Raw genomic sequence first — 18182 nt, forward strand, 5'->3', positions numbered from 1 at the left:
GACACGATAATATTGGTGTGTGTGTATACACTACCGTTCAAAAGTTTGGGGTCACCCAGACAATTTTGTGTTTTCCATGAAAAGTCACACTTTTATTTCCCACCATAAGTTGTAAAATGAATAGAAAATATAGTCAAGACATTTTTCTGGCCATTTTGAGCATTTAATCGACCCCACAAATGTGATGCTCCAGAAACTCAATCTGCTCAAAGGAAGGTCAGTTTTATAGCTTCTCTAAAGAGCTCAACTGTTTTCAGCTGTGCTAACATGATTGTACAAGGGTTTTCTAATCATCCATTAGCCTTCTGAGGCAATGAGCAAACACATTGTACCATTAGAACACTGGAGTGAGAGTTGCTGGAAATGGGCCTCTATACACCTATGGAGATATTGCACCAAAAACCAGACATTTGCAGCTAGAATAGTCATTTACCACATTAGCAATGTAGAGTGTATTTCTGATTAGTTTAAAGTGATCTTCATTGAAAAGAACAGTGCTTTTCTTTCAAAAATAAGGACATTTCAAAGTGACCCCAAACTTTTGAACGGTAGTGTGTGTGTGTGTGTGTGTGTGTGTGTGTGTGTGTGTGTGTGTAAAATATATTTAAAAAAAAATTGTGTGCTTCCTCCAGGCATTGCATCTTGTAGGTCAGGCTTTGCTAGAGGAAAAAAATCAGCTGGAGGCCTGTAGTGTTGAAGAAGTGACATTTGACTTCAGTCTCAAAGCTCGAAGTACGTCTTTCTGTTGCTGGAAGGGAATGGCGGGCCAATAGCATGTTCCATGCACTGCATACTTTCAACCCTCCTGTTCTGCATTTTCTTTAGAAGTTGGCTCGGATCATGGGAAATCATTGTTCCATTTCCTGTCCAAAATGAAGTCCCATCCTTCTCTTGAAGCTCACAACGACATGATCAATTGGACGCTACAGGTATAACCTAGTTATTTCCAGTCTTAATTGGATATTCAATAATCACGTAATTATGCTGTTTGTTTTCCTCTTTTCTCTTCAGATGTTTGAGATTGTGAAGTGCCTTCGTGAGAAATCCATCCCCTCTGCTTCATGTGCAGCAGATCAGACCAAGGCAGAGGAGGTAGTGGGATTTCAGTGTACTTATTGCAGTACATTTACTTTGTTATTTGATATTTATATAATTAGCATTTATTTTTTTTTTCAGATTGAATGATTTGACATGGATCATCATGTCGGTCAGTTATTAAATCTGTTTAGGCTGCATGCCAGAGTGAAATCTAGCACTGTTTTTATGAAAACCCCACAATCACCACTTGGTTTGCAGAAATAATAATAATAATAATAAACTTTATTTGCCAGGTATGTGAACACACACGAGGAATTTGACTCCGGTTTCACTTAGCTCTCTTAGTGCAAACAGATAAAAAGCGTAGAAAAAAACCCAAAAAGCTATGTACATGTAGAAGGGTAAATATATGTATAGACAGCATAGTGCAAGGATGAATTAGTAAATATAAATATACGGTGTGCACAGAATGACGGTATGAGTGTGCAGATATTTCACAGTTGATGTTACTGATATTTGAGTCCGGTTTTAGCTGTTCATCACAGAGACAGCCTGAGCAGGGCTCGAAATTAACTTTTTTTCTTTGTGTCCCCCAGTGGTCCCGAATTCTGTGTTGTATTGTCCCGAATGGAAGCAATAGTGTCCCCATTTTTTTCCTCTCTGAAATAACCAGTGGTTAATATTATCATATGAAGTTACTATTATATTTGTAACTATGCGATTTTGAACCCTTTATATCATTTTTACAATAAGTCACAAGACATAAGCGACACATGTCCTATACATCATCTACTTCAAAATTACAGTTATTGCATTTTCAGTTTATTAAACTTTGGCGATCTCACTGTATGAATAGATACCCGTTTATTTAAAGGGGCCAACTAGCTCATTCAGAAAATGTTTCAACTCCCTACATCTGCAGCACACTTTAGTTGAAAATAAGACCCCTTTTATGTTCATTTCATCTACTTATACCTTGAATATCTGTTGGCACTTATAAGGCCAACTTATAATTTTCACCATTACCGTTATCCATTTTTATGAACTTTCCGTTATCCATTTTTATGAACTTTCGCTGCCGAAACGTGGGTGCAAATGTTAGCAACATCAACATAGTGCCAGGGTCCGAGCCTAGTTGTGCTGCTGACTGACTAAACTTTCTGAACTAGAAAGACACCAAGAAAACTCACTTATTCTGTTGAACGGTATCTTCCGTCAATATCATCCACATCATTCCTGTTGTATTTTATAACGTGTCTAACAGTGTTCATTAAGTTAATTCAGTTGCTAGCGTTGCCTGCAGACCAGGCGATGACACTTTGGATCCTGAAGGTCCCGGAGATGTTATGTCTGGCCTTTCAGTTTCTTCCCCGCGGTCGGTCCGCTTCAACCACTTAAGCATTTTTGTTCAGGCAAGAGTCGGCGCAGCGTGTGCGGTAGCAATTCCATTCCAAGTCCATATAATGCGGACACCGGCCGAAGATTCTAGAACAGAATGCGCTGCTCTGTGGCCTACGGATGCAGGTGCATCGAAAGTGTAGCTGCTATGTATTTTTCGCTGTTAACGTTTTAAAATTAAAATTGACAAATTAGGTGAATGTCTACATATGTGTTACGGCTTTGTAAATAATATTAATGTAGAACTTTTTTTCTAGATCTATTTTTTTTCCATTGTCCCGGGATTGTCCCAGATATGATAATTTTGTGTCCCGATAACATTTTTTATGGTCCCCGGGACGTTGGGACACCGTTAGTTTCGAGCACTGAGCCTGAGGGGAAAAAACTGTTCTTGTGTCTGGTTGTTTTTGCGTACAGTGTTCTGTAGCGTCTCCCTGGGGGAGAAGTTTAAACAGTTTGTGACCAGGGTGTGATGGGTCTGCAGAGATGTTACCTGCCCGTTTCCTGACTCTGGACAGGTACAGGTCTTGGATGGAGGGCAGGCTGACACCAACAATTTTCTCTGCAGACCTTATTGTCCGTTGCAGTCTGTTCTTGTCCTGCTTGGTGACCGATCCAAACCAAACAGTGATGGAAGAGCAGAGAACAGACTGAACGATGGCAGAGTAGAATTGTGTCAGCAGCTCCTTAGACAGGTTGAGCTTCCTGAACTGGCACAGAAAGTACAACCTCTGCTGGGCCTTTTTGATGATGGTGACTGTGTTGGTCTCCCACTTCAGGTCCCGGGAGATTGTGGAACCCAGAAACCTGAAGGTTTCAACAGCAGTCACAATGTTGATGGTGATGGGCGGCAGGGTGGGGGGGGTTTCTTCTAAAGTCCACTGTCATCTCCACAGTTTTGAGCGTGTTCAGCTCCAGATTGTTCTGACTGCACCAAAATCAAATGTGATTTTTAATAGCATAAGGTGTTTTTGCATTTCTCAGTCAAGTTTAATGGATACTTCCAAATAGAGCAGCCTCTGCTGCTGTAAGGGCTGAGAAGTGCAGCCTAGCTTAGACTACGTTCAGACTGCACCTTGAAACGACCCATATCCGATTTTTTTGCCCATATGCGACCTGTATCTGATTTGTTATTGACAATCTGAATGACACAGATCCGATTTTTTCACATGCGACCCAGGCCGCTTGGATATGTGGTCCTAAATCCGATGCATATCCGATATTTTCACATGCGACTGCAGTCTGACCGGACAGGTCGCATTCATGCGACCTACACTTCATCAAGAGACAAACGTCACTATTCTGCGTTGGCTAATCCCGCCTCTTTGGTGGAAAACAACAACATTTGTACAGTTTTCAGAATTTAAATAGACTTTTATAGAATTGATCAAGCTAATGGTGGATTTGGTAGGGACCTGGATGTTGATCTGTTAGCCTGATTAAATAAAACAGTTTCTATAACTGATTTATAACTTAAACCATCCTGTATTACAAGATTATAAGATTGTTCTGGAAATTTCCAGTAATTTGACACCTTCGGTCTCATTAGTCTGCTGCCCACATTAATCAGATTATTGTGCGAGTTCCGCCGCCGCCACAAAAACCACATCGCCAGGTCTCGCCTCATCTCCATAGCAAACTGCACTGGTGTTTATGCACCTTGAGCCAGCGCTGAGAGAAGTTGCAGAATTCAGCTGGCTATAAACAATCTAAATAAATATTTATAAAAATGTAGAAAAAGTTTATTAATATGACGAAATAAATATGTGCAAATTATTAAGCCTGAATTAAGAGTTTGGTAATACAGCGGCCGTATCCCAAATGACTGCCTACTGAAGCTCGAGTGCACTATATAGAGTTTAAAAATCCATTACTTCCTAGTAACATGTAGTGCACTTATATAGAAATTAGAGACATATTTAGGAGTCAACCCTCGTTACCAGGCTACACGTTTTCGTTTCAGTTCAGAAACAAAAACACACACGAGACCTCACACTTTAACACTAACCAGATAATTAAACAAACAAACAAAAAAAGAAATCATTAAACATGAGTGCGCTTTTTTTTTTTTTTACGTATTACGTAGATGTGCTTATTACGTGTCAATTTGCGCATGCTGGACACTTTTGGGTCGTTTTCCGTTCATATTGGAGATTGCATACAAGTCTCATGTAATTGGTAATGTGAACGGCCTAACAAAAAAATCGGATTTCACAACAAATCGGATATGGGTCGTTTCAGTTTGCAGTCTGAACGTAGTGTAAGATGCTGCCTATTATTTGGCTCTTGAAAGCATGCTTTGTCTGCCTTGATGTGTTTGTGCAGAGTGTTCATGACAAAGAAAAAGCAGAGCGGAAAAGGAAGGCTGAGGCTGCTAAGCTTCACAGACAGAAGATCATGGCTCAGATGTCTGCCATGCAGAAGAACTTTATTGAAACTCACAAGCTGCTGTATGACAATGTGCCTGAGAGTGGGAGTCAGGGCGAGTCTGTGGTCTCAACAGAGAGGTAAGGAGAAGTATGCTCAAAACGCTAAGGAAAAAAGCCCTGATACTGGACACAGTTTTGGGTCTATAATTGATTTCAGATTTGTACATAAATGAGCTACAAAGTAGTTTTCATTATGGGTGCTTTGGGTGTTAGAGACTTACAAAAGCTATAGAAGACCAGTAGTTTAAAAAAACAAAACAAAAACGGTTTAGTTGAATGTCAATTTTGTACAGCAGTGTCATGGAGCTGGAAAGTCGTGTGGCTGTGGGGCCTAAGCAGGGAGTGTGTCCTACTGACTGGGAAACTCTCACTTGCATCCTATGTCAAGAGGAACAGGAGGTGCAGGCTCAGGCTCCAGCCATGGTGCTTACTGCCTGTGTTCAGAGATCTACAGTTCTCACCCAGTGCAGGGGCAAAACCCTCTCCGTAAAGGGTCAGTGATGCTGTTAACATATGCACAAACCTTCAGTTTTAGTTTGTTTGCTGAAATATATAAAATGTTACTTGTTTTGTTGGACAGAGAACTCCTATCCCTTGTTCATGCCCCCTGATCTAGCTGTGGGCATACACACTGGGAGCTGTGGACACGTTATGCATGCCACCTGTTGGCAGAAGTGAGTGCATGCTAAAAAAAAAATCACCATACATTTGCAATATATTTGCTTGTTAAACAAATCAAGCTGTATGTGCTTTTTCTTAACCTAGAAAAGTGAACACAAGAAGCAGCTATTAAAAGCATTGATGTTTCTGCGTCATCATTTTGTGCAGGTATTTTGAGGCGGTACAGAACACCACTAGGAACCGGCTGCATGCTGAGCTGATTATAGACCTGGAGAATGGAGAGTACATGTGTCCGCTCTGCAAGTCTCTCTGTAACACTGTGGTCCCTCTTGTTCCCTTGGAGCCCAACAAACTCAACTGGTATGACAACTGTGTGTGCTACACTAAGGGCATTGTTAAACTTTCTTTTCCAAGTGTTTTTGCAGCAAGCGTGAAGGCTGTCACAAAAAAGCTGAATTAATTTTGGATATGAGCAGGTATCAATTGAGACTTAATTTGGACTTTGATACATGTCAAGAAACACCAATTAAATAAATAATACACCGTCATAAGAAGGATTGAATAGGTGTAACATCTCATTTTGAAAAAAAAAAAAAACCCCAAAAAACTGTGCACAGCAGAAGTGGTGTGATAAAGCAATCAAATCATTGCTGAACACAGACCTGCCTACCCTTACGATTTCTGTGTAAAAATTACGTTTTCACCATCTGAAATACGCCAATACGAGTTGACCTAAATATATACGCAAACACGGAATATATGATGTAACCAACCTGAAAATATTTTGAGTCGATGAGGAGAAATTCTGATACCGTATTTTCTGGACTATAAGCCGCTACTTTTTTCCTAGGTTTTGAACCATGCGGCTTATACAAAGGTGCGGCTATTCTGTGGATTTTTCTTCCACCGCTAGGGGCGCTCTAACCGGAAGTAGAATCAAAAATAAGATAGACGAAAAATCAATGCAAAGAAGAATTAGCAGATCTTTAGCAGATAGAACACGCACGACAAATTACTAACTGGTAATTATTTTCAAATCCAGCGAAGATGATTAAAGTGACTTGTGGTTTCAAACACAGGAGAAATGAAGGTAAATAAATACCGGTTATTTTCTCTTGGTTCTGTTCCGTTTTAATCAGCAAAGTTGCTGCCGTGTTAAAAGGCACTGTTCGGAAAGAATCTGTTCAGGTACATACATGTACATTTACAGTACAAAATCATTCTGTACATGCAGTAAATATCTAATTTTTCAACATAGATATCTGCGGCTTATAGCCTGGTGCGGCTTGTATATCTTTTTTTAAATTTTTTTTTAAAAATAGAGCGGATGCGGCTTATATACAGGTGCGCTCTATAGTCCAGAAAATACGGTATGTAAATAATCATTATTATCGTCAACTGCCACCAATTGTCTGCAGAAAACATCCAAATAATTTTTTTTTTTTTAAGATACTTGTTCACGTCTTCTTTTCATTCGGATATCGGGAAGTGACGAGTGTATCAGAATGTCAACTTCCGCTAAAAGCGAAGCAAACTTGAATGCGCATGAACCCGGATGTTTTAGAAAAAAAATGGCGGCGAAACGAAAGCCACATCGTGCCAGTTCAGAATCTGAAGTATGTAGTGAAAAGAAAGTCAAGCATTGTCAGAAATATCGTAAAGAATATAACGACGTGCCTGGAATTCAACCTTCGATACGTGGGGAAGGGTATGCCTTTTGCCGATACTGTAAGAAAGATTTTACGATCTCAGCAGTGAGACACAGGCACATGCTAAGCATTATACACCTGATCAGCTCAGAAGGCTCAAGAGTGCCTATTATCAATCTCTGAAGAAGTATGACTAAATAAGGAACTGTGGTGATGTAAATATGTTGACAGTTTGCTTTTTATTTAGACAGTTTGTTGTTTGTTTGTGGTTAAACAAGAGACAGAATGAGAAGAAAACATTGAATATATCAAATACAAGATGTGCTACATTTTCCAAAACTACTGTGGTGTTAACATTGACAGTAAAGTATGTGTGAAGTATGTGAAAGAATGTATACCTATGGGATACACACATTGCAAGAAGACTGAATTGACTTCATTAAAGGTAAGAGTTATTGTTTTTTATGTAAAATAATCAAAATTAGAAATATTCCTCGTATAAACATTTAGTTATTGCTATGATCACATACACTTGTGTACTATGTATTGTATTATGTAGTGACTGTAACACTTGGTCATAATAATGAGTTCTGATTACACACAGACAGTTGGAAATTACACAAAGTGATTGAGTTAGATCCACAATGGTGCATTTAGGGGTAGGCAGGTTTGTGAACATGAATTTGTCTGTGTGACCCAGGTTGCTGATGTGGAATATTCAGAGAAAGTGTGGAAATGTTCTAAATTGAGATTATTTTGAGGTGTTATCAGTATCTTTCACTCTGTCATACGAGTTCTCCTTTTTCTGTTTAGTGAGAGTGCTGAGATGATTGGGCAGTTCCTCACTCTTCCTCGTTGGATACAAATAGTACTTGCTCGGATCAAGGGACTCGGAGTCCTTCAAGGAGCTGGTGAGAGGCTTCTCATGTTTCAGAGTAATAACTCGATTTATTTTTGTCCTGGTCCAAATCCTGTGCTCTGATTGGCTGGCGAGCGGGTCCGTATCCTACGGTACAGACCCTGGTTATGGACCTCTGGCAACTCGCTCGTTCACAACAACAAACATAGTAGCATTTTTTGTCAACATTTATCTTTTTTTTTTTTTAAATAAGATTTATTTATAAGATTATCAAAAATCTTATAAATTTTTGCCAGCATTTCTCAGGAGAATAGCATTAATTTTACAGCATGGATAGCGATAACGACAGTGTTCACAGCGAAAGCGAGTTTTATTACCCTGAGGAAGAAGAAATAAAATAAAACATTTCAGGAAAAAGCTAAAGACCTCTCTAACTTGCTAACACCGAGCAAAAACATGGCTGAATCCTGAATGACTCCTATTTGTATAAATAGGGGACTACATAGGCGGCAAAATGTAGTTTTTTTTTTTTTTTTTCCCTGCCATGGAAGTGCACTTGTATACTGAGGAGGAAGCCATTTACATTACAGCCGTGAATGAGGATTCAAAATAGCATTAATTTTATAACATGGATAGCGATAACAACAGTGTTCACATCAAAAGCGAGTTTTACTACCCTGAGGAAGACAAAATTAAAGAAACCATTTCAGGAGAAAGCCGAAAACCTCTCTAACTTGCTAACACCGAGCAAAAACATGGCTGAATCCTAAATGACTCAATTTTGTATAAATAGGGGACTATATAGGCGATAAAATGTATTTTTTTTTTTTCTGCCATGGAAGTGCACTCGTATACCGAGGAGAAAGCAATTTGCATTACAGCTGTGAATGAGGATTCAAAATGGCGGCCCGGCTCGGTTTTCCCTTTCGGGCGCTCTCGTTTTCTGTTAGAATTTGGTAAAGAAAAAATAAATGTATTATTTACCAGCTTAAGGTCGGTCCGTATGGTGAAATACCGTGACCTCGGCCTTGAATACTGACCTCGGCCCAGAGGGCCTCGCTCAGTACTTTCAAGACCTCGGTCACGGTATTTCACGATACAGACCTCCCAGCTGGTAAATAACATATGTATTGCATTTCTTTTAGAACATGTATTTAAATTGTGATTTGTATGTGTGTGTATTAGAAAATACAACTGATACAGGAAAAGAGGAAACTGGGTTGTTCGAGGACACACAGACTGACTTCAGGTCAATCCTTAGCTTTGGAGTTCAGCCACCGTGAGTCCCACTTTACTCTCTTATGAACAGTCAGATTATTTATGCAACATAACACAAATATCAGAATGTACTCTAAGTGTTTCTCTGTCTGTGTTAGGCCAAAATACTCAAGCAGTATAATGGAAATGCTGGTAGTGTGCGCCACTACAGTACACAGGGTGGGCCTGCAGACAGCACCCAATGAGCTGTGCCCTCACGTGCCTGTCATGACCTGGAACACTTGTGCCTACACCATCCAGGCTACAGGTGAGAGGATTTTCCCATTCACTTCACCCCATCCTTGTTCTCGGTAACCAGTACTGTATTGTTATTTCATGGCTATGGTGTTCTCTGTAGAAAACATGTTACAGGAAGAGGGAAAAGCTCTGTTTGGATCTCTACAGAACAGACAGGTCGGTTTTTGACGTTTTCTGAATGCATATGTGTAGTTTCTTTTTGTTTGCTGTGATTGAGATGTGATGTAAGTGATGCATGTATTACAGCTAGCTGGTCTCAAAGCACTGGTACAGTTCTCCGCTATTCAGCGAATGAAGAGTTCTCAAAATGTCATACAGAAGCATTTTACAGACATGCTAGCAGGTAAAACTGCATGTTGAGTGTATGTGTGAGAGAGAGAAAGACAGGAAATGTTTCATTTCTGAATGGTCTTTTTAAACAATAATCAACTTTTTTTCCGCTATTATCTCTGTCTGTTTCTTCCTAGTATTGTTACCTGTGTCTAATGAAAGCACACCCACAATATTAGAAGTAGATTTCTTTAATCTCTTGGTAAGTGTTGAACAGAATGTGTGTTTGGATGATGTAGTTATAATTAAATTTACAGTATATTTTAAACAGTTTTAAAGGAGATACACAGAACCTTTATTTTTAAATGCATTTCTGAGTGGATAGTATCTCCATCCTTGACTCTTGTATGCTGCATAAATGGGAATAAAAAAAAGATATATTTTTGAGAGTTAAAATCGACTGCAAAGTTGGCATTTGAGGTGCCCCTCTGAGCCAGCCAGCCAGCCCTGAGTGCGTGACGTCACAGCAGGAACCGGTTTTAAGGCCGAGACCTTTGACAGCTATAGACCAAAGTCATATAAATAAACATTTATGGTGAAAGTAAGAAATATCGTTACCGACTTGCTCAGCTAAGACTGATTTGACTTCATTGATTGTGGGTTGACTCTCATTAAAACAGGATAGGTGTTATAACTTATGCAACATGCATGCATTTTCACTGGTGAAACATAAAAGGCTAATTAAATAATCAGATGAACTGAGACAATCACCTTCTGAAGCAAATTAAATAATCTTATACCGGTAACTTAAACACACAATTTACATGTATTAATCTAAATGCAGCTAAACAACGAGTGTTTTTGTTGTTTTGTATCCAAATGATTATCTTTGCATCTTACCCATCTGTGTTCTTGCGTCTTGAAGGCTGATCTTGTTTGTGGCCAATTCTTTTGAAACAATCTGACTTTCAGTTGTTCGTTCGGTTCTCTGTTCATTCGCTTCTTCCACATAAGGGTGAGATATTGCTGCTGAGGCAAGCATATCCAGCGGAGGGAAAAAAAAAAGCATATCCAGCGGCGAAATCAGACGGCTGGTCCACTCATTCTCCATTTTCTCCATACTGAGTACTCCGCCATTACTGCTCGTCTCAGGCAATTACTAAAACCCAGGACGGGATGTCACCGGTTTTAGCAACAACCAGGCGGAGGTCACTGCCCAAGCAATAATATGTCATGTTCCATCCCAGGTTTTAACAACAACCCTCGGCTCACACTCCAGGAGAACTGGTGCAACTGAACTTGCTTTCCATTTCTTGTAGTTTTCTTTTCCTTTAATTGTTGGTACTGCACCCTCTTTCAATACGGGCTTATAGCCAACGCTCCTCAACAGATCAGAGGTCTCGTACGAGTCTTCAGTAAAATGTGCAGAGCAGAGGAGAGACCACTTCGTAGGCGCTCAATGTGCCCGTGAACTTCTTGCAAAACGCATCCAAATGTTTGCAGTTTGAACATTCTTGGGCCATGAATGCAACGTAAATCCACCTTCTGTCGTGTTGCTACACCCGCCAGCAACACATCTACGTGGCATGGCGATAAATTAGCTCAAAATGGAAGCTTGAAGTTGCAGTCAGCTCTGTGTTTTAGTATCAGGTTTTCGTCTAAACGGGGGAACAGGGGCGCTGCACCCTCTTACTCTCGGCGTGCGCCCCCTTACCGACTCCGTGAAAACATCCCAGCAACACTACGTGACAATGTGTCTGATCATCAAATACGTTATAATTGCTCCAAAAATATTCCAATCATAGTAGATACACCGCCAGACGGTGCAAAAACAATCCGAATTGGCGTTTTCCAGACTGAGGCGCCATGTTGTTTAGTTGTTTACTTGTCGCGGCTGCTCTCGCGAGATTTGACATGGGTTACATACAAGGTCAGCTGACTTGTAGAGCGAGATTTCTCGAGACTGAATGACCTTTCACCCACCGGCGCGGGAGCTTTTGACAGAAGTAGTTCGTGAGTTGTTTTTGTTGACACTTGGGCATTTAAAGATGTCATCCCGCGGCACGAAGCGGAAGAAAGCCCAAGACTGTCCGGGGCAGAAGAAGATTACTTCTTTCTTTTTCAATGTTGACAGACAATTTGTTACAATTTCCTTCTCAGATAGCCTCAGAATGTCCCATTGGAGCATTTTTCAAAGGCTTTGCACGGCGGGGGCGGACAACCTGCACCATCCCCCCCCCCCCCCGCTCCCTCGCCATGGTGAGCGCCCTCATACTAAATTTTTCTAGAAAAAACCCGGTTAGTATAGCGGAACTGGCGATGAGACCGATACACTTCCTGCGGTGACGTCACAGATGTCAAGGTCATTCACTCAGACCGCTACCTATATGAATAATTTTAATCATAAAAATGACTGTATTAGATGTATTGTTAACGCTTAAAACTATTCCTATGCCATTCTTGAGGTCTCAAGGCATTTATAAACAAAAAGTGAAGCCATGGCTCTGTGTATCTCCTTGTTGCATTTGCAGCTCATTGACTTACTACATAAATGAGTTCTTCTTTAAAAAGTTGTAATTCCACAGGTGGGGCTAGTTCTGTCTATACCTGTGTTGTACCAAGAGGAGAGTGTTGACCTGCAGCCTTCAGCAATCAGCACTGCTTATAATCAACTCCACATAGTGCACCTTGTCACCATGGCCCACATAGTGCAGATCCTACTATCATCACAGGGTAAAAAAAAAAAAATCTCACATACTCATATGATTGACTGACTAATTTTTAGATGGTTTATCATTGTGCATATTATTAAATCAAATCAGTACATAATTTGTGTGTATATTTGACCAGACTTGAATGCAGGAGCAGTAGGAGGAGGAGATGCAGAGGAGGTCAGAGCAGCAGCAGCTCTCTACTCTACTGTATCACAACACATCGAGGGGTGAGGCTCTCAAGTAATCACGAGCTGGCAGTGCTTTTGTTGTAAACATTTTCACACTTTTGATTATTCATGTTTTGTTTTTTCTTCTTCTTCTTCTTCTTTCCTCTTAGGCTGAGGTCTGGCGTATCTGCTTCCGTGACTGTAGAAACAGTAACGAGAGGTGTTCTACCCTTTCTTCGCTGTGCTGCACTTTTCTTTCATTGCCTTACAGGAGTTCCTGCTCCAGAAGAGCTGTCGTGTTCTGCAGGTGAATCACAGAGTCGTTCAGCACACATGAACACGTGATGAAACGATGCCAGTTCAAAGAATTCCAATCCTTTTTCTCTTCCTTTTATTCAACAGTGTCCTGTGAGAGTCAGCTGCCCCTTCTGTGTAGTTATCTCGCTCTGCCCTGCAACCTTTTTCAGCTCTTCCAGGACCACCAGGACACCGCAACATCTCTAATACAGAGGTATGACACTCCAGTAAATTCCACTATATTCCTGTTCATTTTCTATTTCTTTATCTGTTATCATGAAAGTGTAAACAGTAACATGGCCTGTGTCTGAAATCGCTCACTCGTTCACTGCTCTCCACTCACTATATAATATACTAAGTAACTTTAAAAACGCACAATGGAATTCAACACGATATCACTTTAGATCCATGCATATATTTGAAATTTATGATATTGTATGTAATGCACACACATCTTGAAACATCGATAAAGGACATTTATTGTCAAACTCAAGAATTAATTCACAATAAAAAAATTCAAAGTGACAGTTGGTCCATGTTCGGACCGTCATGCTGGAGATTCTGGGTCTGTGTCGTCCAGGGGTCTCAGCAGCAGTGACTGAGGGTGTCAGGAATCTGTCACGGAGGTGAGCTAGCCTGATGTGCTGATCCTGAACTGGCGTCGTGACTCGAGGCTGACCAGGGCGTGGACGATCCCTGGTGCTCCCTGTCTGTCTGTAACGCTGACTCAAACGGGAAATGGTCGAATGATGAACACCGAAGTGCCGGGCGACCTCTGTCTGTGTACTTCCAGCACGCAACATCCCGATGGCCTGTTCACGTTGATTTTGGCTTAGGCGTGGCATCTTCAATAATGACAATTTTCCCATCATTTCCCCCGGGTATTTATAGGCAAGATTGTGTGTGTACAGTGTATGCAAAATTTGTTTGAAAATTAAAGCCTGTCCATGTCATTGACTACCCGAGTCATATTGTACGTTATTGAGTACAACTCCCTTAAATTCTGATTTGAGCACAGATTTGGAACTTATTCGGGCGGAATGAAGTTATTTTTCCATTGTGATATATTTCTTTTCTTCTTGAGATAAACTCAGCACGAATTCAGCAAGTTTTATCAATGTGCGTTTTTAAAGTTACTTAGTGTAATAATAATTATAATTTCAATTTATATAGCGCCTTTCTCAAAACCCAAGGTCGCTTTACAATTAGGAAAAAAAAAAAAGTCCACCAAATAGAGGTCAGGATGTCATTCCAATGGTGTAGCAGCCACAGTCCCACCAAAAGGCGCACGAAAGCAAGTCCCACACCGCCAGCACAGCCGCCGCGACAGCACCGGGCAGCATCACTCAGAACATCACACCATAGATCCACAAAGCGAGCACAGACGCACCGCCACGCAGAGCACTGGTACGTCCCAAACCACCTGCACAACCGCCACGACGCCACCAAGCAACATCGCTCGGAACATCACGCCAAGCACTAAAGCACCGCTGCACAGAGCGCTGGACAACCATGATGTTAAAATAAGCAATAAGCTCACTGCAGTCCATAGCTAGGAGCACAGGCATTACCCACAGCGAACCAAAGCCTGGAGGGAACTGACGCCCAAACCTGGGTCCGGAGCTACACTACAACCGGCGGACAAAAACAAACATCAAACTGCACAAACACAAAAAAGAAAAACAAAAGATAAAATAAAAAGCTCCGGTGAGAAGCAGCAGCCAGAATGTGCACAGCGTCCCTATATAGGGACTTACTATAGAGAGGACTATATAGTGAGCTCATTGGTAAAATGAAAAAAGGCTTTCAGACACTGGTCTTTACGTCATTACTGTTGCACAATTAAAACGTGCCAGATCAGTCAGCTGGTGGGTTTTCAAAATAATAAATGCATGAATGTATTTTTGTGATAAATACAAATTATACTGAGTGTATTTCCCACAATCAATACAAAGTACCTGCATCTTTCAGTTCTTTTAAATCAAGGCTGAATAATTTCTTCTTTGCTGCTGCCTTTTATTAAATCAGATTTGAGACTTTTAATTTGATTTCTTTCAGCGTGACCGCAATGCGTGATGGGATATATTGCTTGGTTAGTGGCCATTGGTTGTACACTACTTTTCGTGATGCATTGTGGGATACTTTGAGTGCACTATATAGGGTGTAATAATCCTCATTATCATTTTGGACAGCACTACAAAATGGTGTTTTCACTATATAGTGAGTAGGGAGCAATTTCGGACACAGGGATGGTTTCCATACTTTTTGTGTCTGTATTTCAGGTGGTGTGGGAATAAAGCTATATCAAAAGCCCTGAAGGGAGAAATGCACATCATCAGGTTAGTTCACTGTCAATTCTCTTCAGCTCCATGCTTTTTCTCTTGCACCCTGGAACTTTGTAAAACCTTTGTTTTAAAAAACAAAACACAGGTATCCACGGAAGAGAAACAGGTTAATAGAGCTTCCTGAGGACTACAGCGTGCTGCTTAACCAGGCCAGTCATTTTAAGTAAGTGTATTGCTTTAACATGCTGCCTAGCCTGAAAACTCATGTACAACATCTTAAAAGACTTCAAGCATGACATCCATATGTATGCAGACTGGTGGCAAATTATTGGAAAAACTGGTAGCTCTGTTATGCTGTGGCATTTTGTTGGTGTGCATTTGGTCCACTTATTACATCCACTAGATCATATCTCTTCTGACTGCCTTGTGGCAGCTCAACACCTTAAGACGTTATATGCAAGTTTTACCTTTTAATTTGCCATCTATCAGTACACATATGTGGCAGATCACAGAATCCAGGGACACATGTCTGCCCGGGGGCATTTTGAGTTATTGACAGATTCAGAAAGTACAGTTTCTAAGCTTTCCAATGATGCCTTCCATGTGGAGATCTGACAATATTTGAAGAATGTGTGGCCTTTTGAAAGTGTATACCTCTTAAAACAGAAAAGGGAGAAAATCGCCCTCAAAGTTTTCCATCTCAGCTACTCTGGGTGTAGGGCGGGCACATAATGGTGCTCATTTGCATGACATTAAGGAAAGCCCTACCCCCTACTAGCTAGCACGATACTACTTTCATGTAAACAAAGATCACCACGTCAATTTTCCTTCCATGCAAAGTATGCCCAACACAATTATGAAGTACAAAAATAAGTCCTAAAGTATACTTTAATGTTTTGTGGTTGAAAAATTACTCACACCGTAAGAAAGAAAGATAGCACGATGATGACACAACTAACACAACACTAGTTTCATGTAAAGCCTCGGTCACAACCGGCCGTACGGTACGTGCTCCTACGACCGGTCTACACGCAAAAAACGCAAGAAACACACGGAGAGCGCGCAAGAAACACACGGAGAGCGCGCATGAAACGCACGAGAGCGCGCGTGTGACGTGCTGATTTTCGAGCCGCAGACCGGCCGCAGAGGTTCTTTGTCATGTCAAACAAACTCTACAGGCGCTTACATTTTTTTCAACAAACTTGCGGCCAACGCGTGTCTTTCTCCGTGAAAAAAAAAAAACGCAGCGATTTGGGAAACGCCAAAAATCACACGGCCAAAAAATCGTACGTCCGGTTGTGACCTAGGCTTAACCAAACCACAACACTCTCCGTTACATGCAAAAATAACCACACAGCCTTAGATTAATAAATTTACCCCATCAGAAAGAGAAACGGCGCCTTGCACACACCAATGCCTCCGATGGAATGTAGTCCTAGAACGGTCCGTGTATAATCCTATCATTCAAGTATTCCATTCAATCTGGAAAACGAGGTTGCGGGTTTTTTTTTGCTAGAAATGGTTATCTCCGATGTAAATACCGGGTGTCTGTTTGCTTCGCGGTGTTTGCTCCTCTGCGCTCTGTTTAGCTTCCTCATTCCATAGTGAAATTACACGCCTGTATGCAGTTAAGTAGCCATGCGCTCAGCCCGTATCATACAGCTGATTCGCAAAAAACAAAACAAAAGACTTAAATCATCATGTGAATGGCCCATATGGTAATTTACCCACACCCCCCAGCAGGCTACAGTCCTGACAAAAATGAGACAATTTGCAACAAAAAAATGTATGCTTTTCCAACAAAACAATCTATTATCTGAAATAGTGATTGCATTCTTCAAGATCTCAACTTGCACATGATGGAAAAAAACAAAAATCACAAATTTCGAAAAAAAAATGCTTCTTTTGCGATTATCTCGGATTCGTTTCGGCCGACATGTGTCCCTGGATTCGGTGAGGGGTCACATATACTCCCTGTCTACTTAGAAACACCTGTACACCTACACAGTCATGTAGTTCTCTAATCAGCCAATCATGTGGCAGGAGCCCAATGCAAAAAAAAAAAAAAAAAAGGCAGAAAATCCTGCAGATACAGGTCAAGAGCTTTGGATAATGTTCACATCAAACATCAGAATGAAGAAAAAGTTTGATATCTGTGACTTTCATCGTGGCCTATTGGTACCAGACGGGCTGGATTGATGATTTCAGAAACTGCTGATCTACTGGGATTTCACACACAACAGTCTGTAGGGTTTACACAAAATGGTATGAGAAACAAAAAAACATTGAGTGAGCGACAGTTCTGTGGGTCGAAACACCTTGGTCAGAGGAAAATGGCCAGATTTGTTTGAGCTGCCAGGAAGGATGTACAGTAGTAACTCCTATATAATCACTCTTTACAACCGTGGTGAGCTGAAAAGCATCTTGGTGTGCACAAAACCTTTAGGTGAATTGGCTACAACAGCAGAATACAACATCAGGGTTCCACTCCTGTCAGCCAAGAACAAGAATTTGAGGTTATTGTGAGCACAGATTCACCCTGACCGCCACGATCAAAGTCACAGAGATCACACTTTATTATTTTGGTCATTCCTATCAGTTGACACGTGTTGCATATATTAAGCAATTAATTTCTTCATCCCCTTCAGGTGTCCAAACTCATCAGATGATGAGCGGAAGCACCCGACACTGTGTCTGTTCTGTGGGGTCATGCTGTGCTCTCAGAGCCCGTGCTGTCAGGTGCAGCTGGATGGTGAAGAGGTGGGAGCTTGCACAGCCCATGCTGCCACTTGTGGAGCTGGAGTAGGCATGTTCCTCAGGTGAGGACACGTCAACAATAGTTTTGATGCATTTCTCTGGAAAATATGGCATTCTGTAACTGATAATGGCAAACTCCTTTTCTACATAACACACACTTCACGAATCTTTATTGTTATGCAC

At 41.0% G+C, this 18182-nt stretch overlaps 1 protein-coding gene across 3 annotated transcripts in view; it reads left to right on the forward strand.

Annotated features, from left to right (window-relative positions):
• The window catches only part of ubr1 (ubiquitin protein ligase E3 component n-recognin 1), a 64503-nt gene that overhangs the window by 42561 nt on the left and 3760 nt on the right, over positions 1-18182 (forward strand). For all 3 annotated transcript variants that reach the window (XM_060934345.1, XM_060934347.1, XM_060934346.1), the window contains 20 exons: positions 633-732; positions 826-929; positions 1012-1092; positions 4762-4943; positions 5159-5358; positions 5446-5539; positions 5694-5846; positions 7949-8046; positions 9180-9273; positions 9371-9519; positions 9610-9665; positions 9756-9852; positions 9977-10041; positions 12365-12512; positions 12630-12720; positions 12831-12967; positions 13063-13171; positions 15240-15296; positions 15388-15465; positions 17891-18061. In XM_060934345.1, the coding sequence (XP_060790328.1) occupies positions 633-732; positions 826-929; positions 1012-1092; positions 4762-4943; positions 5159-5358; positions 5446-5539; positions 5694-5846; positions 7949-8046; positions 9180-9273; positions 9371-9519; positions 9610-9665; positions 9756-9852; positions 9977-10041; positions 12365-12512; positions 12630-12720; positions 12831-12967; positions 13063-13171; positions 15240-15296; positions 15388-15465; positions 17891-18061 (2264 nt within the window). The remainder of the gene's footprint in view (positions 1-632; positions 733-825; positions 930-1011; positions 1093-4761; positions 4944-5158; positions 5359-5445; positions 5540-5693; positions 5847-7948; positions 8047-9179; positions 9274-9370; positions 9520-9609; positions 9666-9755; positions 9853-9976; positions 10042-12364; positions 12513-12629; positions 12721-12830; positions 12968-13062; positions 13172-15239; positions 15297-15387; positions 15466-17890; positions 18062-18182) is intronic.

This window comes from Neoarius graeffei, chromosome 11 (assembly GCF_027579695.1).
Source record: "Neoarius graeffei isolate fNeoGra1 chromosome 11, fNeoGra1.pri, whole genome shotgun sequence".
Classification (NCBI taxonomy): domain Eukaryota; kingdom Metazoa; phylum Chordata; class Actinopteri; order Siluriformes; family Ariidae; genus Neoarius; species Neoarius graeffei.